Consider the following 24,181-nt stretch of genomic DNA (forward strand, 5'->3'; position numbering starts at 1 on the left):
AAGGTAAAATACATAAACAATTTAACTGGGCTGATTTGGAGTAAAATATTTCAAAAATGCGAATAAATGTGAGGGAGCTGATCACTTCTGTTGAGTAATGAGAAGGCAGATTTTTCTGATTAAAGCATCCCATTTAAATTAAACAATTGTGACTTGGCTCGTTGATGCTACTACACTGTGTCAATGTTTCTGCCAGGTGCAGTTCTACTGAACTTTAACTCTATTATCTATTATCAGTCACACTCTGCATTTAACTTCTGTCTGTTTTCAGTGTCTTGATAATGAGTACTGGACCTATGATATAAAGTAAAGTTTGTATGAAATGACTTCTTACAACTATTCGATAGATTTAAATAACATTATCATGCGGACATTCATGTCCCCCTTCAGGTTGAATTGTAATAACTTTGGTTTCTTATTACTGTAACTTTCTATCTAGCGCATCATCAGCCCAATGTGCTTTGTGTTTAGTTCTAATCAGCAAATATCGGACTGAGACGCTGAACATGGTGAACGTAGTCTGACTCACCAGCTGTGGGCTGTGGGTATAAAGCTGCCACTGGCCGTGTATTTTACATGGCAATCTCTTCCCTCTCTGCTAATCACCGCTATCTAATTTGAGAGCAAAAGTACTGTCGCTGCATACTTTGCTTAGCATGGCCGAAGAAGATTGTGATTGGTTTAAAGAAATACTACCAAGCCAGAGTGTTTTCCCCCCTATACCAGAATGCTAATAGTTGTTACAATGCCTGTCTTTAGTGCTGACTCTGTGGAGATAGGTCTGACTATGTGAGACCATGATAAACATTACCAGCTGGACATTAGCATGTTAGCATTGTCATTGACATTTAGCTCAAAGCACCACTCTGCCTCAATAGCCTCACAGACATTAGCATGGCCGCAGACTCTTAAGTTATTTCATTTTCCATTATCTAACAAGAAAGACATGACACAATGTTTTCTTAAAATAAGATTTTTAATATTACTTATTATCATAAAGATATATTTACACACTTTACAGAAATAGAAAATAAAAACACAAAGCTACGCATGAAAGGAAAAAATAAAATAAGTACTCCAAGAGCTAAAGCTTATCTTTTATAAATTAGAAACAAAAAGTTCAAATATGTACACAGTATTTCAACCATTTCTGATACACTTGTTTTATTTATTTATTTATGTCATTTATTTTTGCCCAGTTCAACATCAAAACAGAGACAGGGACTGTACATTTGGCCTGGTGAGTAATATGAGCACACACCATAAACAGAATATAAGTTTCAGGAGTAATACATTTTCCTTTTTAAATGGTATCTGCTTGAGATCTAGTAACACTGTTGCGATGGTGTGTAAGCCTACAGATTGCATCTGTCCTCACATTGTTCTGAATGGAGCTGATCTTGGACACCGTGGTTACATAGATGGAGAATGTGTCGTAATCAAGGCAGGAGGGGCCTGTGCTATTCTGGCGTGTAGGAAGTCTCATTTTGAGGCTCCAAGATAATGACAGATCTTAGTCATTTCCCATGGGAGATAAAATCTAGTTATCCTCTGGATTGCCCAGCTGGTGGAAATGTGTGAATCCATTGGATTGAATATCAGCCACTTGATCTTGCAGACACCCACTCTGAAGGCCAACATGATACAGTTTGATGGGCTTAGAGATTCACAAAGTAAAATCATGGAATGTGTTGCTTGCCAACTCTGTTTCCATTTCCACAATGAGTGAAATGTTTGTTTGTCATCTTTAATGAATTTTATCTGGTAGAGAACCGAGTTTAGAATGACAGTGGTATAAAAAAACAACATAAAAACCTTGTGTTCATCATTTTGTGTGGGTGTTGTGTCTATAGCTATCGGGAAACGGAGATCGACGGCGAAGCTAACGTCTCAAAACCTGCTGCTAGCTTATTCTCTTCTCCACCAGTAACACAAATCTATCTCTCTGCTCATCCCCTCTTCTTACACACTCCCAGCCAAATGCATTTGGACAAAAATAACTAAACACAAAGGGGCAAGTTCTTAGAACAAACGTTTTTTCTACCAGGAAAACATGCTAACAAGTGCATAGGAACATTACTCAGGCCTTGTGATGGTCACAGAGAAGAGGAACTGGAGAGGAAACATTGAGAGGATAGGAATCGTTTCTCTTGTGTAAGCCTTGCTGGAAAAGCCCATTAAGGAGAATGGTTTTGCTCCCCTAGCATAATGTATTGGTTTACCATTTCAGTTTGAGCCTGGACGTGCTTGTCCTTCCACACCACAAGGCCCATTAACCTGATGTGCAGGGGAGGGCTGCGGGCTGTGATCTACAAGAAAAGAATGCCTGAAAGCTTTCACGTGTCCACGACATATTGTGCTGCAGACTACTTTTCTATTTTGTTACAACCACAAAAGATACAGCTTCTTCACACTGTATTCAAAAAGTAAGCTTTGGACAACCAGCTAGACAAGAATCAGACAAAAACAAATTGTCACAATACACTGGAAAACCATTCCATACCAAGAGACTCTTGTTTTCAGGGTGTATTCTTCCAGCAGCATAATGGAATTGCAAAAGTGCAGCCTTTGCGAACCCACACAGAGAAGTCTTGGAGCAAAGCCACGTCTATTTGTTGGGACTAGTTGACACTGGAGGCTTTGGATCAGTGGGATTTTTGGCTTTTGATTTTTTTTGGATTGAACTGATAACCAGACCAAGATTAAAAAGAGTACTTTACATAAACATTGGTTTGCTCTGGTCTCTGAAAGGGCAGCATGGCTGGTGCAGATGGTGTGGATACATTCATGAAGAACAGTGCGGATACAGACGTTGCTCGGCTCCATAACAATAACTTCTGAGATGGGGAAATATTGATTTGAACCCCTTGTCATGACCCCAGTCTACTTCCAGCATCCAAACTCCAACGGCTTTGAACTTCCATCCCCAGCTCATATCTTCCTACTGTCTTCCCCAATAATACATGAGACATCCTCAGCAAAGCTGTCTCACTCCCGAGGAGCATTAATGAAATCTACATCTCTGTCTGAGAGGGTATGAAAAAATAATGGTGGAACTGAAATTATTACATCTCCACAGTGCCCTAGGATTTAATACATTTTTAATCAAGGTGATCTTGGCTGGGTGGATTACCACTGTGATTTTAGATGCCCTCTTAATAAAAACTTCTCATGCTGGGACTGAGAAGACTCCGCTTTTGATTATAATATTTGCATGAGACATGGCGAGAGGGAAAAGGTGTTGGAAATCTAGATTAACCTGCCAGTGGCTTATGTGGGGGGAAATATATGTGTTTGCTGATTGAATCGCAGTGGATTGAAATCCGATTTTCACCTAAAAACAACTACTAGGAAGTTGCTTTGCACACCTAAAACACAACAAACGATTGCAAGGTGGCTGCTCTACAGGTTACAGTCCTAATATTTTACATTATTACACACGGAATCAGCAGGGGTTTGAGGATTGGAAAAGGGGGGAAGGGTGTGGTTTCAGTCTAAGCCAATTTAACAATGAGCTCAGACTAAGTGGCCCCGGCCAGCCTTGGGGAGATCCATCTGAAAAAGATTAACTCCAGGATTTAATGAGCGTAATGATCAAAGCCACGACCACCTGTGCTGTGGTAGGGCCGACTAGAAAGGCAACTGTACCCAACATAATGTAGGGAAAGGATCAGGACTAGAAACGACTGAGTCTGGATACATGGCTATATAGGTGAATACATAGAGGGAGAGTAAGGAAATATACGAAAATATGCTCATATAAGATTTAAATGTACTGTATGTTTGTGTTCTGTTAAATAAATGCACAAAATAGCTCTAGTACAAGCCTCTATCACAGCACCCTGAGAAAAAGAAATAAAACGACTTAAACACAGAAATAAACATAAACAGTAATATATTCCAGTATAATGGAAAGGCATAGCATTTCGTTAGTGAAAGATTTCGGTCAAAGGGTCAAACCAGCCTTATGCTGAATATTAAAACAGCCAGAGCACTAGTGGTAGGCTGATTATGGTGGCATATTAACTGAGCTGATATTTGCGTCTTTTTTTTCTTTTCTTTTTTGGTCTAATTTAACTGTTCTCCTCACTAACATTGTCTCACAGGGGATTTCTGTTTGCAAAAAAATGTTAAATGCATAATGTGTCAGTGTATCAAGACTTCAAACAGAGGTAATGTGTTTCTCCCTAACCTTTCATTCCTTCGTTCCTGGCAGCATTGTGGAGAAGGTTATTATTTGGCACTTCATTAAAAGGCGAGGCAGCCTGTCGGTGGAGCAGACCGCCTCTGCCAGTTAACAGTCGTGTAGAGTGGCTGCGCAGGGCAGCATTGTGGTGAGAAGGCTGGGGATTGGGGACAGGATTGGGATTTGGGGTCAAAGGGCTCATCCAAGGTGGGACATGTTACAGTAACCTTGAGCGCGTCAGTAAAACCCCCAAGGTGTTAGTGAGTTCAGAACCACCAAAATAGCTTTGGATTAAAGAATCTCCTAAGTGAAGGAATTATTCTGTCACTTAAATATATTGTTTTGACAAAAATGTGCTCTCTTTTTAGTCCAACTTAACTTTGCATGTGGACGTACTGTCATTTGTACAAAGCACCATTAATAATAACTATTAAGCGATGGTTATAATGCCATTCAGAGTACTTGCTCTTCCATTTGAAACATCTCAAATTCCTTTTCGCAGCAGACACCCAGAGTATCATAAATTAACTTGATATTGGTTATTGTCAACTATTAAAACTGACACTGCCCTTCCACATAATCAACACCCTCTTCCCCTAGTAAAGCCATTAAGTAGCTACACGGCAACGAAATCAGCAGGTAGCTGCAGTAACCTTGGATCTGAGAGATGGGAATGCCACACCGTGCACACCGTGAAGAAGTGGCAGATGCTTTAAGACTCGGATTGTTTTGACCGGGCTCCCTCTCCACCACATGTCATGCAAAGTGTGTGAGACACTCAGGGAGATCGCTATGATTGGGCTCTATTAAGCAAATGATAGAAAAAAAAGAAAATAAAACCACTTGGGAGAAGACAGAGATAGATAAGTAGTGAGGGAGTGAGAGTAAGAGAAAGAGAGAGACAGAGAAATAGAGTCTGATAGCTCGGGCTCCATACCCCCCCACCCACTTTCCCTGCCCCCATTTCCTCCTAGAGCTGAGGGTGAGCGGCTTGTCCTGGTTTTTTGTGTGGACAGAGTTGCTTGAAGAACCAGCAGGTGCTATGGACATCACTCTTCAGGCTGGGCAAACGTAGGCCCTTCGTTGCAAGGCCCCCCAAGGCAAAGGAAGAGCATAGAAATCAGAACCTTTGGGAGGGCGCTCAAAGCAGTGCCTGCAAAACAAGAAAATCACATTGAAAAAGTGCCATCAGCATGTGTTTTTTTTTTTTTTGTTTCCTAAAAATCCTGCAGACATTTCAATTTCCTCTGCAGTACGATGCCCCTTAGGGAGTTTCTATCAGAGCTCTCACTGTGTTGTACCCTATGTTGTCTTGCACCAGCTGGAAAACAGTGAAGAAAATCCCAGGCATGTTCCAACCAGATTTCATGGTCTTTGACAGAAAAGAGCTGCAGGTAGTAAGAATAACAATTGTATATCTCGCCTTCGACAACACAAGCACAACATTATTCTACGCTCCGGGCACTGGATCACTCCTTAGCAATGAGGAAATCTTTTATCTTCCCTCGACCTTTTATCTTCCCAAGTTCTGTGATAACTTCACAAGATTTCAGAGGAGTAGTGCAGTCGGCTTTGTCGCATGACAACAAGGTTCATTCATTGATAAGAGCCTGCTCTTGTTTCAAGATGGCATATTTCTGTGCTCATGTAATGCCCCGAGAACTGATGTTCTATCCTTTTAATCTTCATGGAGTTGTTGTCTGTTGTTGTCCTTTGTGCTTTTGGGTTCACGGTATGATCTCAGTGCAGCAGCCCCTTGATGTCACTCTACATCACAGACTGAGTGTATGGGAAGAGTTGCAGACCTGTTCTACATTGTTTTGATGAAAGGCTCATCCACTGAGCTTACTCACACTCAGGTTCTCAGGGGGTTTCCATAAATTGCCCGTGGCTTTAAATCTGTAATATCCTGTCGTGTTTTTTTTTTAGACCATCACTGGCATGGCTTAGATCTAAGAGTTGTAACAGCACGTTTGTATCTGAGTCTACTCAGATGCTCAAAGAGGATGACCCGGGTTGCCATCTTTCTTCTCAGAGTCGCTCACATCTGGAATGTGTAATGATGAAAAAGTCAAACTCTGCCTCTGGTGTCTTAGGGAATAAAAGATGAGCTGCTTTTGACACTGAAATGGGGGGGGATGTTGCTAAAAAGCACAGAGTTGGTGGATGAACACTGTCAAGTCAGTCATTGCGCGGTAATTAAGTTGAAGCCAATAATGACATATCCACATACAGTCCATCTGCCTATGAGTCTCACCAGCCCTCAGCTGGATGTCTTCATTGAACTCTAGCTTTCATCAAACAAACTGCATCTCCAGCTGCTTCCAAAGGTGTTTTTCCCATCAGCTGAAACTGAAGAAGAAAGCGGGACACGCGAGGATTCACACAGCCGTTGAAATAGAATAGGAATGGAACCGACATTCCCATTCAAGTCAACGGAGGATGGTCAAAGCGGCTGCAATTTTTATGTGTATCGTTGCGTTGGGACCGTTGTAGTGGGCCACTTGTATACGTGTACATTTATTCAGTAAGAATAAATCATACTGATGAGTTAAGCACAAACTGGGACTGAACTGCGAATAAGTTTAACTCCTTGGATTGTCTACTCATTGGTAGTATTATCACTAAGACGCTGTTAACGGACAGCCTAATTCCCACTGTGGTCAGGTTTGGCATGTTGGCATGGTATTTGAAGAAACCCTTGAATGAAGTGAACTATGAACTCAGAAAGAATAAGAGAAGCCGGAGTGGGAAGCTAACAAAAAAAGGGAAATCTTCAGCGTGTTGTGGTTAAGGGGGTGTTTGCAGAGACGGCATTGTGACTCACTGAGCCGTTCACTTTCACAGAGCTTCACAACTTCCTGAAGCTCCTTGTATTTTGTGGCCAGCAATCTGGCGCTGGCCATTTAAAGCTCTCACCGCTCAACTCGCAGAGAGGATTCTCACATTTTATTGGCAGAGCGAGGAAAGTTGGAGGACCCACGTTGCCCTTCAAGTGCAGTCTGCCCTGGCCAGGTCCTTACTCATTGTCTTCACCTTTGTGCTGAGCCTCTACAGTCCCGTATTGAAAGCAGGAGTCAGTTCAAAAGAAATCTAACCTTTTCAAAAATACAAGAAACGATAATGATCAAATATTCGCTAGAATGTAAAACCTCTGGGATTATTTTAGAGAAACTTCTATAGCTTTGATCCCTTTTTCCTTAAACTGATTAACCATGCCTTGACACTCCCTGGCTGCAGCCTCCTCTCACTACGGCTCAAATTTATGGCGACCCTCTGCAGGTCAGTGTTGTATGGTCGGCACCTCCTGCAGGGATATTGTGTCTGGTTGAGTTTCCCCGTCTCTCACAGCGCCTGGAAGAGACATGGTAATGGGTCCCGCACTTCCTAATGCAGGCACATCATTTTACTGCTGTTGCCTTCCATTGACAGAGATGGGCTAACATTAGCAAGTAAAAAGAGTATATTAATCTATATATATTGTAAATTTGATCATCTTGTTTAATTAGTTGTAGTATGTTTTTAGTTTCTCAATGAAGCTTGATCTGTTTTAATAGAAATGACAGTTTGTTTTGGTTCAGAAAAGAAAATACAACTGTGTAAACGTGATAAGTAAAATATTGTCTCTGATTTTGGATGAAAGAGTTTTCACACAAAGACTTGTTTTTACTTGACAGCAAGTTAAACATTCCCTCACAAGAAAAAGCGGTGCAGCTGGGAAACTCAACTCTACAAAGTGTTATCTTTGGAAAAAGGCGTTTAATTTACAGAATCAGCTGGAGAGAAAAGATTTATGCTGGCTGAAATGACTCGAAGGTTAGGTTTCTAAGTAGAACTGTGTCCCATATGAGGAAATAAATGATGTAACCTTAAAGACAATCTCTGTCTGTACTACGAAGGCATGCAAGCTGGTAGGCTAAAGTCCAATAATCTGCTAAAACATGCCCCTATTTTCTGTGCCAACAATAACATCCTTGTGTTGGACGTGAGTCTGGCTGTAGAGTTTCCAGTGTTCCTGTAATAGTTGGAGTTTCCCATTCGTCATCGAAAACATCCGAACAGATCCTGCCAACAAAATCATATTCCTCTTAAAAATTCCTCTGTGAAATTGTGTTTCCTCTTTAGTCAACTATGAGTTAATAAATCGTGAAGTGCTTTTGCTTATATACTACTGAGAAACAAGTAGCTCTGACTTGACAGAAGGTTGGTCCAGCGCTGCAGAGATAGGCGGATACTTTGTCATGAGAATCCACTTTTAACTGCGTGACACAAACCGTTTTATCACAGGTTTGATGACGCGCAAACGAAACCTAACGAGTGTCTTTTGGCTCGACGGCTGTAAACTTACCTTGCTCTAGAACGGCATGGGCCCCTTGTGGGAAAGACGTGGCCGTGGGCGTCTCCTCTTCCAGCCGGCTGGTCTGTGGCTCTGACCGCCCCGCGCAGGGTTTTGCTGGACCATTTTTCTCACCGTAGCTGCCTGTTCGAGCTCCCTGCCATGCTCTGTGGAGGCCATGGGACCTGGAGGACACACATAGAGGACAGACCAATTAGTTGACCTCTCCATTGAATGGTATTTCACAGCCTCTTCTCACCCAGAGTATCACGTTTTGATTATCAGCTACGTCCATCGGTGCCTATACGGAAAATGTGCAGCAAAATCCAGTGGTAATGGATGATGAAACAAGAGACATGTATAGATAAGTGTGTGTGTGGGCCTCTTCAAGCCCACCCAGCATTGTAGTTCATCAAGTCAGTGTGGTAGGACCGAAGCACAGCAGATAGTCGAGAAAAACCCAAACCCTCGTGTCTCATGTCTCTGTCACTCTCCCTCAAGATTACAAACACCGCGCAGCACCAGACCTCGTGGAGGTGCATCCTGTCGCAGTGTTTGATCCGAGATTAGAGATGAGTTTAATAGCGCCGTGTCTGTGTGAGAATGTGTGTGAATGTCTTGGGTGTGTGTGAGTACGTGTGTGTTTGAGAGCGATCCCAGATGTTCTCAGTCATCTCTCAATGAGTGTGGCCTGATCCCCCTTAAGCCCCCTCTTTTCCAAATGGTTTGGTCCACCTTAAGTGTCTCTATCACCTTTTAACCTATTATAAACTGAAAGAGATTTTTTTATAAGAATGTTTTTGCAGTAATATCTTTATGTGTAATGGGATATTTAATGTGGGTGATCTTTCACACTCCAGCCAGTTATTAGGTCCAATAAAACATGAGTAAAAGCAGAGAAGGAGTTTTTATTTGGACATGTTAAAAAGGTTATATATCTTAGTGGCGAGTCATTGTCTGTAGGACATATACAGTGATGCATGTTTAATTTTAATGAACAATTAAAAGGTACATAAACTTTTATTCATCTCATAAAGAATGTAAATTAATGGAGCTGTGTAGATTAGCTATTTAGCAGTTGATTTCTGTTGGAGAACTCAACAGAGGCCGAGATATCCTGATCTCTTGTTCATATTATTGGTCAAACTCCAATAACACTGGATCCTACATTTCCCACAATGCAACTCCCCGCCTCCTAAATAACTACTTTTTGACTTCTAGTTTGTAATGTAGACTTCTTATTAAACATAAGACCAAGCGGAGATAACCCTGATGACATTATGAGGGTTCTTTTTCCAATTAGACAGGTAAAATCGGTGGAGAACCCCTTTCGCGGTGCACCCCTTTAAAATATATTTTTATGTCCTATGAAGCCTTCTACAAGAGTTCTTCAGACACTAACCCTTCTCTCAAAAGAAACTACAAATCCCCATTGGGTATTTCCGGTCAAAAAGCTGATTGACATCACTCACATGGGGTCATGACATTCCTGTCACTTCTCCTTAGAGACACTGGCACCATTTTTAGAATTCCCAAGAGAATGACCTTCCACTGGTTTACGAGGGCTCGGGTGAGGACACAGCTTGAGATAAGTCGGCCAGTCGACTGCAGGGTTTTTTTGAAAAGCGGAACGTATACTGAGGACAGCAGTTGAGCAGCTTACAAAAGCCATGATGATGCTAGCTTCCCTGGTTCCTTAAGACTGTTTTTCATCAGTTAGTGTCTGTGTTGTGGCAGAGTGGTGATACTTCAGACTGTTATATGAACGAGGCAAAGAGTTAAAAACTGTCTGTAAAACCCGTCGGCTGCCTTAAAAACACTCAGACTTCTCCAATAGCCGAGATCAACTTGTTTGAATGGAAGACGGCTTTCTTCAAGAGCAGATTTCAAAGCACCATTAGGAGGAAGGCCAAGTCTCTCTGCAGCATCTCATAATTAGTGACCTTCAGCTGTGGCAAATAGAAGACCTTTTCAAAAGAACAACTCTCCATAGAAAAAGAGGAAAAGTCTTTCTCGCACTCTGCTTTATTAAACAGTGGCGACTTCACGTCTGAGCTAGACAGATTGTTGAATGTTTTCAAAGTATATCCCTGTAAGGCCAGACATCTCAAGTTCCACATCCACACTAATCTTCTTCCACAAGCACGTTACACACTGTATTTGTGGGTGAACAGTAGGATAATTCATTTGCAGCGGGGAAAGTCTCTGTTGCATATTTCCGCATCTAAAGCCCATCTTTGCCCCTTGGAGCACTAAGCTGCGCATTATCCATTTGTTATTGTTCCAGATACACTGTGAATGAGGGATGTTGACACATTCTGAAGGCTTTCAGCTCATTTCTTTCAAATCCGGGGAGTTGAATGTGAATACACTCTGTGTTTTGAGTATTATGGGGGGGTCCTTGCTTCCTCTCGCCTCTGAAACACTTTTAGCATTTAGACGCAGAACACACAGAAACATGGTCTTTGCTATGTGAGGTGTCGATGTGCTACATAACTAGTTTGTACATTGATTCATACGACTACGTCTAAAGTTGTTTTAGCTGTTTCATATGGCCACAGCTTAAGGTGGAATGAAAAGTCTGACATTGATCAAACGGTGCACACTTGTGGTCAGAATGTCCTCAAAGACAATCATGGTGAGAGAGAGAGAGAAGTTACAATTCTGCCTCCTCCACACACCCTGCCAACTGCTGCATGAAGTGAGCGTGATTATCGAATTGTCGGTTTTGGAAAGTTGCATAACCTGTCAGATGCAAACCCTGAAAAGTGGGGGTTTCAGACACTGTTTGACCATTTACAAGCACTAAAAGTTAAAGCATACTGACACCGTAAATGTCTCACAGTGATACCTGCTTCGCCCAACCGCAGCTGGTGTTTGAGCGATGGCTAGTTTAAGAGCTGCCGCAAACACATGCATGGAGTCGCACTCAGTCGCTATGCACACAGCAAACATACACACACTTCAATGCAAAATGGTAAAGTAATTATACCTCTGCTCACACAACTCATCTGCTGTTCCTCTCTCAGGGTGGCTCAGCCTGTCATGACCCGGGTCCATAATGAGACGATTTAGATGTCTCCTGCCACACCAAGCTGTCAGCCACTGCTCGGCACGGCGGTTTGAAGGGAGAACATCTTGTGATTCTCCCGACAAATCTCAGCCCATGCAATCTGGCTACAGGATAGAAAAGTGTAATGAAAGCTGCTAAAAATAAGCCGGGGCCCCAGTGATAACACTGGCAGTATAGATTAACTCTTGCAGCCTGTCGGGAAAGCATCTCTGTGTGACAGATATGACAAACAGCAAAAGCTAGCTTTGTGTCTCTACCCGTCTGTAGAGGAACTCGTATAGAGTGAATGTGGCAGCGTCTGTTGCATCTGGCTAAGACCTTTTGATTGTTTTCATGGCAGGTTTATCATTGGTTAATGCATATTTCCTCTCGACAAACAAAGTTATCTCTGCTTTCTTATTGCTCTGAAATTGGTTCCAGTCCCTGTAGTATCCCATTTGATCTTTTCTCATGAGAGATTCCCATGTTTATGTTCGGCTGGTAAAACAGTAAAATGGCAGGATAACATGTCTTACAAAAAAAAAGTGCCTTATCTCTACTCCTTATGACCTTGGAGCCCTGCTTTTGCCCTCTTTCCAACACATCTCAACACTCCTCCCCCCCCCCCCCCCCCCCCCCCCCCACTTGGTAATTCCCTAATTAAAGTTTAATAAAGAGGGAATTTCAGGAATGCCTGGTTAATGCTTACTACTGCTGCCGCCTCCTCAGACAGGAGAGGGTAGAAGAGGAGAGATAGAAGTAGTCAGGCAGAGAAGAGAATAGTTGACGGTGTGACAAACTGGCCAGTCTCCAGACTAAAGATGAATAGCCGCCCTAGTTTCACCACCACCTCCTCAGGTGATATCTGTTATGTTGTGTTTTCCAAATGGCCGGCTCTCCGTCTTATTACGGCCCAGCAAATGGAATACTGACAGCTTATCCCTATTGATGCTGCAAAGAGTCCATCAGTGGAGCCCGGAGAGATGTGCATCTTCCAGCACTTGTCCGTCCAGTCAGAGAAGAGAAATGGCTGTCCTCTGGTTTAATGCCAAGTTCATCAGCTGCCCTCATGGCTGGCAAGAGCAAACTGCATATCACAGCGCTGTGTGTCAATGCAGGAACCCAGACAGCATGGTGAATGGGCCAAAGCGGCTTATTAATAGTTGTAAAGCTGATTTGTGTGTATCGACTGCCAAAACGACCACATAACAAATGTCTGCACTTGTGAATGCAGCCACAGCATAATGTTTTTCCTGCTATTATGACACGAGAGATTAAACTATACCAGCCCGTGAATTTTAACTGCAGCAACAAGAAAGCAGAGTGCTGCGTTCACGGTTTAGAAACTGTTGCATCAAATGTAAACATGCACAGTCAACCATGGCCACCAATATTTAGTCCTTGCTGTGTTTAATTTTCTCTGTGTCACGGCAAATTGATTTAGCTGTCCTCTTGAATCTTGTCTGTGTTTACTCGTCTTGCTCATCACTCACAGTCACGCTGATTATGAATCAATTGCGTGCAATCTCATTGATCCGTGTTTTCTCAGATGACTGAGCGTCTCAAAAACATTTATTCTCTCCTGTGTTTCTCGACTGTCCCTACGTCACTTGTCTGACACCTCTGCGCTATGGATTTAGCTCACTGCAGTTTGTACAGATGTATCTTGATGTGTGAACAAACAACTGGGAGAATGGGAACGGGTCGGTACTCAAATGAGAGTGAGTTAACCCCATGTGACCACAGTGTGATTTAACTTCATATTTTTGGCATCAAAAACCTCATAAAGCTGGATGAGTAGTTCCTTTCACAGGTGACTCGGATGTGTTTAGTCTTGCTCGCGGCATTGTTCGACAGATGGTTGGTCAGTTCACCACTTTGGTACGTAGGGAGGCCGATTTAGAATTTTTTTTGTGTCTGGTCAAGAGGAAAGTGCGTGTGTGAAGATGAGTATGAAGTTACCAGTAAAGTTATAGCTGTGAACTTAGCAGTGCAGTGTGTGTACAGGTTTGTCGGTGAATAAATGCTACAACTCCTCAAGAATCAAGTTTCTGCGTCTTGCTTGCCAGTGACCTGCTAATTAAAGTTAAGGGGTTTAGCCCCGTAGTTAGCGACAACTCCAGCTGCAGGCTCACTTAAGGTGGGCTGACCTCTGAGGTGGATCAGCCATTCTTCTTTAAATGACAAGCCACTCCTCTGAGTTTTTTCTTTTTCATATTTCTTTTAACTGAATCTGCTTTTATTGTAGGTTAAAGGTAATTATTAACATCCCTATCCCTATACGAAAATGGTGAACGGGAAGAACGTTATACCTGCTAAACATCCGCATGTTAGCATTGTCATTGTGAGCTTGATAGCATGCTGATGTTAGCATTTATCTCAAAGAATGGCGGCAGACTCCCTTTTAGCACTATGAATGGACTAAATCCGAGACCCAATTAAAGCTTGCCCTCTTTTCACAGTTACATGTCACATTCACGTACCACACACACTATTAATACTGAAGCATACTCTGACAATATTTCCATTGTAATGGTGGATTGGGTTTCTATTGCAACATAAAAGGGCTTGCACAGTATGATAAAGACAACAGCATTATTTGTGTCAATATGGGAAGTAGTTGTAGCTCATTGTGTGTGTGTGTGTGTGTGTGTGTGTGTGTGTGTGTGTGTGTGTGTGTGTGTGTGTGTGTGTGTGTGTGTGTGTGTGTGTGTGTGTGTGTGTGTGTGTGTGTGTGTGTGTGTGTGTGTGTGTGTGTGATCCTTATGGGTAACGGAGCAATATTTGTGTTGGTGGGAGAGAAGAAGAATAAATACCCTGGTGTGTGTAGCCATGGTTATTACCATGACGTTGGAGGAGCAGGCCTGCTGTCTCCATCGAGTGCCTCCCTCCTTCATTCACTAAAAGTGTCTTTACCTAATGAATCCCTCTATAGCATGCCATTACCACAGACATTCAAACCCACACAGCCAGACAGAGACATGTCACGGGAAGAAATGCTTCCCACTGCATAAGCACATTAGGGGATCAGGATTATTTAGCCATGGATGAGATGTGTTAATTGTGTCATATTCAAGCCAAACATTCCCTGAACCTAGAATAAGCCCCGGCACTGCTGCAGCATCATACAGGGGATTTGCTCGCTGCCTGATGGCCCCCCCATACATTCATCCTGCACATATGGATCGGTGCCTAACCAAGGAGGCAGTCCCTCGTTGTTCAGCTTTCACAATCCAACGTTTAGTGTCGGAAATGCTGCTTATCGCATGCCTACCAGTAAGTCTGGTCCTTGGCAGAAACTGGTACCAATTGCTTGCCGACTTTCAGACCACGTTACCATGGCAGCCACTATGAAAGGCGCTCAGTTTGGAGCAAAAAGAATGACATTGTCAGCTGAAATCGAGCAGGTTCTCAATTTACAGATTTCCCTGCACACAGTCTGAATCCCTGATTAGCCCTCTGACTGTGATGTTTTTAACCTCCTCTGTGGGCCACCGCTCTTGGCCTCTGAGTGTTCCTCTCAGAGAGGGGTTTGTTTTGGTCGTGAGCACTTTCTTTTATTTCTGTTGGGGGACTGTTTGATATGCAGCATTGTTGTATTGTGATAATGCTTGGCTTGTGGCTGAGTTGAAGGCTCGCTTTGTCTCCACAAACTCCAGTGAGGAAACCAAAAGTGCATGAAAAGTTGCTCCCATTGCTGCAGCTTTTAAACTTAACCCCTCGTCCACCCTGCCTTGAAAACAACCCCCACTCTCTCTCTGAAGGTTCAGAGCAAATTAAAAACTAACTGTGCAGCCCTCTTGTTTCTGGCTTTCTGCAGATGTCCCTTTGAGTCAGTTATATATACTCCTGAATTAGAGAGTGTATGAAATGATGAGGTGTGAGACTGCGTGCTCTGCTATGATCAGAGCGCTGTGAGTTCAAAGGGCCGTCAGCAGCGCTGAGCTAATAAAGCCACCGACTCCCCTCACCACTTGACTGCCTGATGGTTTATTCACAATCCCACTTCAGTGGAAGGGGTGAATTTGTGGCTACCAGGTTACTGCAGGTTGGAGCAGACTGAACACGAGCAATCAGAGAAGCAAGGCGACATTTCTCCTCACAACTTTCCTCGAAGAGTGTCAAAACTGAGGACAAGGCAAGGAGAGATGCTGGTGGCTGAATCTTTTGCGCATGGCAGGTACAGTCGGTAGGTGAGGATACCAACCGTTGCCCTGCTCTCTAGAGATTGCATGTCAAGGGCAAAGGGATCCTCCAACCATCCGTTTCCATGGGCACGCTAATCGGATGTGAAACACAGCCCCCTCCCTCTCCTGTGTCATCACTCCCCCCCCCCCCCCCCCCCCCCCCCATGCTGTGAACCTGCATGCCATCTCCCATTTTTAATGTGGGAGAAAGAGAGAGACAAAAAAGGGAGAGAAACGTCACTGCGCAGGGTTCACTGCAGCTCTTAAAGCCCGAGGGGAGCACCGTTGCTCCCAATAGCATATACAGTGCTATTAAAGGAAAATAGCAGCAGCATTGCATCAGACTGTGTTACCTCTCAACCAAACTAAAGAATACAAAACATGGCTTTGACACCTAAAGCTTAACTGGATAGATTAACTCAACAAAAGATATCACTATTTGAGATATTGATATATTTTGGTATTTGGCAAATATGTGCTAAATTACATGTAAGAGAACAAAATGAAGGTTTCAGCAATGGAACACAGCATTCAGCTGTGTTCCATTGTTGTGCATTCCTTCAGGCAAAACTCTTCAAATAAATGAAAAACAAAACATCTGTAACTCATTTTCTCAGTATATCATGACATTTCTTCAGAATTATTCATTTTGACAGCACAATTTTCTAAAACTATAACACAAAATACTACATCCACACGATACCTCTCAATGTAGTGGCTTAATTTGGCTAAGGTGCATTATTCATTATAAATGTCAACATGTGATTTGTTTTAAATTGCCATTAACTCTTGCTGTTCGGATGTTACGCTTATTTTACTTCATTGTCTGATGAATGATGTCAGCTGAAACAGAATGTTATTATTAACATACTGAGCATATGGTGTGCAAGAGAGAAGCCCCTTTGCCTAAAGGTTACGCAATAAAACGTAGTAAGCAATTCTCTCACACAAAATTTACGAGGATTTTCCCTGACGGACAGGTTCAGCTGATCTGTGCTGCAGGTGAGCTAAAGGGTTTATTGGCCCTCTGTGGTTACAAGGTTTTCATCAACTGTTGGAATGAGCCGTTTGCCTGATGTGGTTGCATATTTATGAATTCTGTATCTTGTTTTGCTCTTCTGTTTTTACAAACATCTGTTCATGTTCAAGGGGCCCTGAGAGAACGGCGGCCTCCCCTGAACACTGTTTGAGACAGAGGGACACAGCGAGGGGCCCTGTCTGTCTGTCTGTCTGTCTGTCTGTCTGTCTGTCTGTCTGTCTGTCTGTGGGGAGATCCATGCTACCAGTCAGTAGCAGATCATTGGATTGACCAACGTCTAAGCGTGGACCTGCATGTGAAAATAATCTCCACAGGGAAAGTAACATTTGTAATCAAAGACGGAGCGATTGTGATGAATAATGCACGATTTCATAAATGAATGATTTCTGTGTTGTCACAGAAGGGCCCTAGTTCTGTGGAAGACGGAAGATATCTTACATTTCTGAGCATTTCATTAAGAGGCGAGAACATGAGGTGCATGACAGTTTGAAACCACATGAGGTGCACCACAACTTCCTATAATTCTCTGAGAATAAAGCGACACGCACATGCTGATGCCTAAGGCTTGGAGTTTACGCAGATCCCAGTGGGGGCGTCACCAAATTAACTCAAAATCGACTAAGTCCCTATACACCATCCATAGCCCCGATCCACACAGCCATCTTCACAGCTATGGGATCTATTGTCTGACTTATAGAACTGCCTAACAACAGCCAGCTGGGCAGCGCTTTCAGCCATATAGAAATCTCTCTGATCCATGATGGCGCCTATAGAGGTTTGACGTTAATGGTGGCAATTCCCCAAAACCACATTTATCTAATTCTCCCAGGTAATTCACTTCTACTGCTACATAATGTTTTAGCTGCAATAAGTACGAATTTCTACCACAAATGACATCTCTAAAGCAATACACAGAAATCATATTTCTCCATTCTGGGCTCCTACAAATTGAGCATGAAAGTAATTAAAGCACCTGCATTTCTAAACACCGCACTATTTATTCTGCGGCCTGGCAGCCCGTTAATAAAAATGTCCACTCAGATCTTGATCAGGAATCTGATCTGCCGGGACTACCGCTATAAATGTAACACTTAATGTTCAAAAAGAGAGTCATAAATCACTTTAATATTGGTCACTGGTGGAAAACAGAGCAGTTTTTTTGGAAATATCTGGCTCTAATTAAGTTGTAAGGAGCGCCCCGGGCCTGAGGATAAGGTCTGGTGATCACATGAGGTCTGGTTAACACAGGACCCCCTTCCACACACCCTCCACCCCAAACCTCAGGTTGTGCCCTCCAAACTCAAAGGGGGGTCTGGACTGCAACAGACGTGTACATAAGGAATCAGAATGGAGTCAGACTTTAATTTAAAAGTAATTTAGCATATTTAGCTGTTCTTTACAGCCAAGAACAGGACTCAATAATAACGATTGCCTTGGGCAAGTAAAAAAACATGTTGGGCTTGTAAATATAGCAACTCAGTTGAATTGAACACACGTTTTATTTCCGGAGCTGATGTTGGAAGTAGCTAAGGAGTGAGCCCTCTCGCTTCCTTCTCATCTCCGTTGACAGTTGCACATTCACAGTACAGATCGGGCACAGAAAATGGCGGCGGGTAAAGACAAAGTTTCTGAGCTGAAGAGCAATCGGGCATTTAAATGATCCTGGAAACAGAAGTTTAGTTAGGTGACATTAGAGGAATTATCTAAATGTATCCTAAACTATGACTATTAACTTTGTTCTTTGTTGTTATTTGATAACCACTAATGGATAAACCAATTTGAATAGGGGCAAGTACAAATTTACTTTGGGCAAATAGAGGTGAACCCGGCAATAAGTGTCATTGTTCCACATATGAATTAGAAAGACCAGCTGTGAGTTTTTGGATGTAGCCATGACTTCCTGCACCATGGGAAACTAATACAACCTCTCAGCTCCCACATAGCTGCCCTTTTATTTTTCTGTCCCTTGGCCTGTCTTTTACTCGCCCCTTTTGCTTTTTTTCCCCGTCACTGCATTTGCTCTCAAGGGAAGATCTAAGTGAGTATATTTATTCATTCAAAGGGTTCTGAATTACATTACAGCAGCCCAGCAGTCACATATGCCAAAGTCTTCAACAGCTGAGCTCTCCGGGGAGTGTTCGCCCAAAGGTTAGCCTTATATCCCTACCAAATGAGTTATGATTTTTCTCTAAATCTCTTCCTTAACTCCCACCCACTCCAGAGCAATTCTGAGTGTCATTCACCAAGCTCATGTTGGTGATATTATACAGATGTATAGTGGTTTATGACAGAGAGCCTTTAAAAAAAATGAAACTCCTCCTTGAAAAGTACAAACAGCTACACTTAGTTACGTTTTATGGACCCTATAGGGGTGGGCACTATGGATAACATCTTTTATCACTGTATATGTAGTTGTATATCATGAAATCAAAGATATTATAATAGAAAAATTGTTAATAGATAGAATTACCCCACAATCCAACGTTTTGGGCTGATCAGACTATTTAAATACCTGACAAATCCAAGTACCTCATCTCAAAAAAGTCCTTCCTATTGATTTACACAGACTACAGGGCAATGGCTACAGGCCAGCAGAATGTGAAGAACTAGAAAACCTGGTTGAGCGTTCATGCATTATTCCATGACGGCTGCTAACCTTGTAGTGGAAACCTTTAAACAGCCTAAAGCTGCTACTTTTGCTGTTGCATATTTGTTCGCTAACAAGTGAAACAAAATACAATAGTGTTATTGTTAATTTAGGATATTATTCAAATGTTCAAAAATATTTCTGTAGATCTTTTGTGGGAGATATGTTCACTGTCAGAAATCCCCAATATAATTCCTCCCTGGCTAAACAATATGATGTGAAACTGGCATAATATATCCAGAAATATAAAAGGGTTAGCTACCACAGTATGAAATGTGATCATCTCACATTATACATTGTCAAATGCCCATTGTTAAACCCAAGAAACATGGATATTACTGTGTGGGTACTTTCACATAACAACAAGCTCTAATGCTGCTATTTAAGAGGCCAAACAAGTAACTAGAAGATAACAAATCCCTCTTTACTCACATCCCAAACACAACTCATGGAATGTTTAGTGTCTGTGTGTGTGTGTGTGTGTGTGTGTGTATGTCTGTGCGCATATCTGTGAGTGTGCGTGTGTGTGTGTGCTGTCTGCAGCAGATAAACTACACTGATGCTGAAGGATGCTGGCTCTATTTCCAGGTTATACTGCATGAAGAGGAAATCCAGGTTCTTCATGGATTTCATCTGACACTGTTTGTGTGTGTGTGTGTGTGTGTGTGTGTGTGTGTGTGTCTGTGTGTGTGTGTGTGTGTGTGTGTGTGTGTGTGTGTGTGTGTGTGTGTGTGTGTGTGTGTGTATGTGTCTGAGAGAGACATAAACCCAGCTGGCGCTCACAAGCTCCTGTCCCTCAAAAAAGAAAAGGAAAAGACTCTGTGGTTCTCCATAATCCCCTAATAACCTTTCCACCGCTCCCCCATTGACACCGATGTTTGCCCACTGTTATTATGTTATGCCTGGACATCTGGAAAAGTTTAGTTGCTTTTGTCTCTCCACGGCCACCATAATCACGTCCGCAGGCACAAACACCTTCTTTACATTAGAAAACCTGGGATTACGATTCAAAGCTTCCTGGTTTCGGTTGGTTTAAATCTATATATGTTGTTAACTAAATGATCACACCCGGCTTGGCGACGTTTTATGCCCTTAAAGAGCGCTGCTCTTTTGGGCTGTACTTTGACCCGTAACACTTGGTTGAGCATGTGAGCGAGGCGAGCTACAGTACAGTATGCATGCATGATGGTGCCACAGAGCAGCCAGCCCCAACAATACATCAAAGTTTAATATGGAATAATAGCACTGTTGACAGCTCTCATGAAACTCCCCGAGCAGACGATTTCCCTGCCAGATAATGGCTCTGATCTGGGCCTCGTGCCCCGCTCACACTCACAACTGGCTTACCTGTTCAACCCAGGCTTCACAATTACCTCTATCTGTGTGTGTGTGCGAGTGTGTGCGTGTGTGTGCGTGTCTGAGCCAGCTGCTATTGTTTTTATCCTGTGCATCCCTTGGTGAACATTGGCAGGGTGTTTCCATGGCAGAGAAAAATGTAGCTTTGATATCTTTTGAGAGGCTGTGACAGACACAAGGATGTTTTGAGACTGTTTATAAACCAGTCTTAAGAGTTACACAGGGAGGTAGAGTGATCGACCTCAGGATGAATTATGGATACCACATTTCTAAAGCTGGAGCCCACTCTTGAGCCAGAGTGCTTTTCAAGGATGGGTAATTGAAGTGTGCTGCTAAAGGATGCTAATATTACATAGAAAAGGCCACAGCAGCTCTTTTAGTGTACTAAATGAATATTGTAAGTAGCATTAGGTTGTTGAGTTGAATTGCCTGTTGCACTAGGACTTCTTGCTAATGTGCAAATACATCCATAAATACAATCATGTACACTTCCCCACCCTATAGCAGTCCGATTCTGTTCTATATTCATTGCTTCCTGCAGACACACACACGCACACACACACACACACACACACACACACACATGCTGTCTCTGTCTCACTCTCGGTGCATCCCTCTCCTCTTTCTCAGACACACATGTCCACACACAGATGCCTGAGAGAGATAGATAGAGAGAGATAGAGAGAGAGAGAGAGAGAGAGAGAGAGAGAGAGAGAGAGAAAGCCCACTGAACTGGAAAAGCGTTTGTCTCAAGATGAAAGGCTTCACACCCACTGCCTACATGCAGAGCCTCTTCCGACACCTTCCCGCGACAGCGCATACTGTAGCAGAGGCTTGTGCTACGCAGACACACTCCAGCTAGCATCCCTCCCCACACCCATCAACGCCGCAACACACTTGCATCCCTTCCTCTCTTTCAGTCCCTTTCTCTCTCTTCCTCTGTGTCAATGGAGCTCTGATACTACAGTAGCAGCTAGGGAACAGAGAGGCACATAAGCGGCATGACTTGAACAACGTTGAGCCGGATAAGCTCCCGTGAAAGCCCGAAGGCACAGCAGCCTTGTTTTCCCCTTTTGCTGGTGTATAGCACGGTGGGCTCTCAGGCGTGGAACATGCTTAGCCACATGCAGGGCGTGAAAAACGACACTGACCATGATGCTAGATAATTGCTTCCCATTTACTCATGTGCCGAGAGCCTCAGACAAAAATAGCATGTCGCTGTAACAAATGTGCTGGGAAGCATGGGAACTGTGAGTGCTGTGGCCGCGGATCGATACACAGAGTGGACAGCATCTAGCAGGCATAAAGTCTACAGAGCATCTTACAACCTGTCTATACAGCACCTAGCAAGATATAGCCTATACAGTCAATATCTCCCTTTGAGCCAATATCTTCTAAAGATGTAGTGTATACATCTCCTTATAATCGTATTCTATGCTACATCTTCTCTTTATTGTAAGCAGCATCGTCCACATGGATTAAATACAAACACAGTGTGTCTGGTTGTCTTCTAAGCCACTGTAGTTGGTAGGTAGGTGATAATCCCAAGAATGGTCCAGACATTTACACAGGCCTAACTGTTGTTTTTTCACACCACAATGTTACCTGCATCACATCTGCAGGCTCTCCATCGTTCTCCAAACTAAAACCTCCCGGCCACATTTCTCAGAACCCATTTTTGACCCCGTGAACAATCAAGAGATGAATATGCCCTGCCCCTGTATAATTGTCCCAAGTCAGTGTTTTTGTTCCAAAATATTAGACATTTTAGATCCACAGTGGAATTGATATCTAGTCCAACAATGGCTCCAGAGACACAGCAGCACTTTATGGAAATTTACTGTGACAAGGCATCAAGACTGAGCCCCTCAGGAGACGATCCATGCATCTGGGATCTGTGTTGCCCTCATCGATGCGTACAACAATTACAGTCCTCATTATCATCACCACAGGAGGCACGCACGCATATATAGGTGCTGTGTTGCCTCGCTGCACAATCACAGTCATGTAATAATCATATAGCACCGGGGTCAGATGGAATACATGAAGCCATACATTTATCTGATTCACTCCACCTTACAGAACATCTGCCAAGCATATCTCACATTTCATAACAGCCACAACAGTCACCCATACATCCAGCATTATCTATCGCTCATGCATAGCTCCACACATCAATGTCTATCAACAAAAAAACCTCTTAATGTTTTCATCCCCAAGTCTTAGAAGCTTACATGAAGGTGAGGCAGGGAGGAAAATGATCAATCTAGGCTAGAAAGCACATTCAAGTTTACCATAAAAGCCAATGGCAGTACAATAGCAGACAGTATAACCACTGCAGTGCAGTACTGTACACAGCCAGGTGCTGATATTCCTGCCTTTTAGAGCCCACACAAGGCTAACCATGCTGGGTAACTGATCAACTACAGATGCCTGCACGAGCACAAGGCAAACAGAAAGAGAAATAGAAAGCAGAGATAGAGACGACCGGCGACGAGCCGCTCCTGTACTCACCAGCACTGGCAGAACACAGCAGAGACACCAAGAGCACAATCACCAGCGTCAGGATCTTCACATTCATTTCTGCACTCCCCTCTGGCTCTCCGCTAGTCACTCGCTGATATACTGTAGTGGTGTGTGTGTGTGTGTTTTGTGTGTGTGTGTGTGTGTGTGTGTGGATGAGAGGGAGAGGGAGAGGGGGAGAGCAGCTGAGCGAGCAAGAAAGAGAGAGAGAGAGAGACTGACTGTTTGCTCCCCTGTGTGTGAGTGTGTGTGTGTGTGTGTTTGTGTGTGTGTGCGTGTGTGTGTGTAAGAAGTGACTGTGTCAATTTGTGGGAATATGTGTGTGTGTGTGTGTGTGGTGGCTCCTTGACTGTGCCTGTGTATTTGTCTAAATGCGTATTTGTATATCAATGTGTGACAGCGCCACTCCAAGAACGAAAGGCACGTCTTTATCCGAGCTCTCCCACGGAGGTGTGTGTGTTTCTTCTTTTCCTCTGTCAGAAAAAAACCGGCAGCATGAGACAAGTTCAGTGGAGCTGTGAGCGTGCTGGAAGTCAGCAGGTCTGTCTGTCGGCGTGTGTGTGTGTGTATGAGTCTAGTTGGCTAGTTGGCTTATGTATCATTGACTCCGTGGGTCAAGGAAAAGCCCCCCTAACCCCACCATCATCCACCCCTTTTCCACAAACATGCAAGTGCACACGGACACGGCTGAGGAAAGAGGAGGAGAGCGGTAGCAAAGGGAGGGATTGAAAAGGGGGGGGGGGGGGGAGTTGGGAGGTGAAGGGTGGGGGTGCATGCAGGTTTATGATAATACCCAAACAGATGCTCTTGTTGAAAACTCTTTGAATTGCGACCAGGGCAGATTGCCAGGAATCC

At 43.3% G+C, this 24,181-nt stretch overlaps 1 protein-coding gene across 1 annotated transcript; it reads right to left on the reverse strand.

The window, feature by feature from the left end:
- Positions 1 to 957: 957 nt before the first annotated feature.
- On the reverse strand, positions 958 to 23,856 carry apln (apelin). Its single transcript, XM_076102957.1, has 3 exons — positions 23,318 to 23,856; positions 8,535 to 8,707; positions 958 to 5,339 (listed from the first exon to the last, which is right to left on the reverse strand). The coding sequence occupies exons 1-2, from the start codon at positions 23,382 to 23,384 to the stop codon at positions 8,541 to 8,543; spliced, it is 234 nt and encodes a 77-aa protein (XP_075959072.1). The 5' UTR covers positions 23,385 to 23,856; the 3' UTR covers positions 958 to 5,339; positions 8,535 to 8,540.
- Positions 23,857 to 24,181: the final 325 nt, after the last annotated feature.

This window comes from Anarhichas minor, unplaced genomic scaffold, assembly GCF_050575085.1.
Source record: "Anarhichas minor isolate MPS153535 unplaced genomic scaffold, ASM5057508v1 ptg000028l, whole genome shotgun sequence".
Lineage (NCBI taxonomy): Eukaryota > Metazoa > Chordata > Actinopteri > Perciformes > Anarhichadidae > Anarhichas > Anarhichas minor.

Bases quoted from the DNA above. Each gene is read 5' to 3' on its own strand.
- apln (XM_076102957.1), bottom strand. From the start codon at position 23,384: ATGAATGTGAAGATCCTGACGCTGGTGATTGTGCTCTTGGTGTCTCTG. The intron at 8,708-23,317 runs GTGAGTACAGGA...TGTGTCCTCCAG, and splicing joins GCTGTGTTCTGCCAGTGCTG to GTCCCATGGCCTCCACAGAG.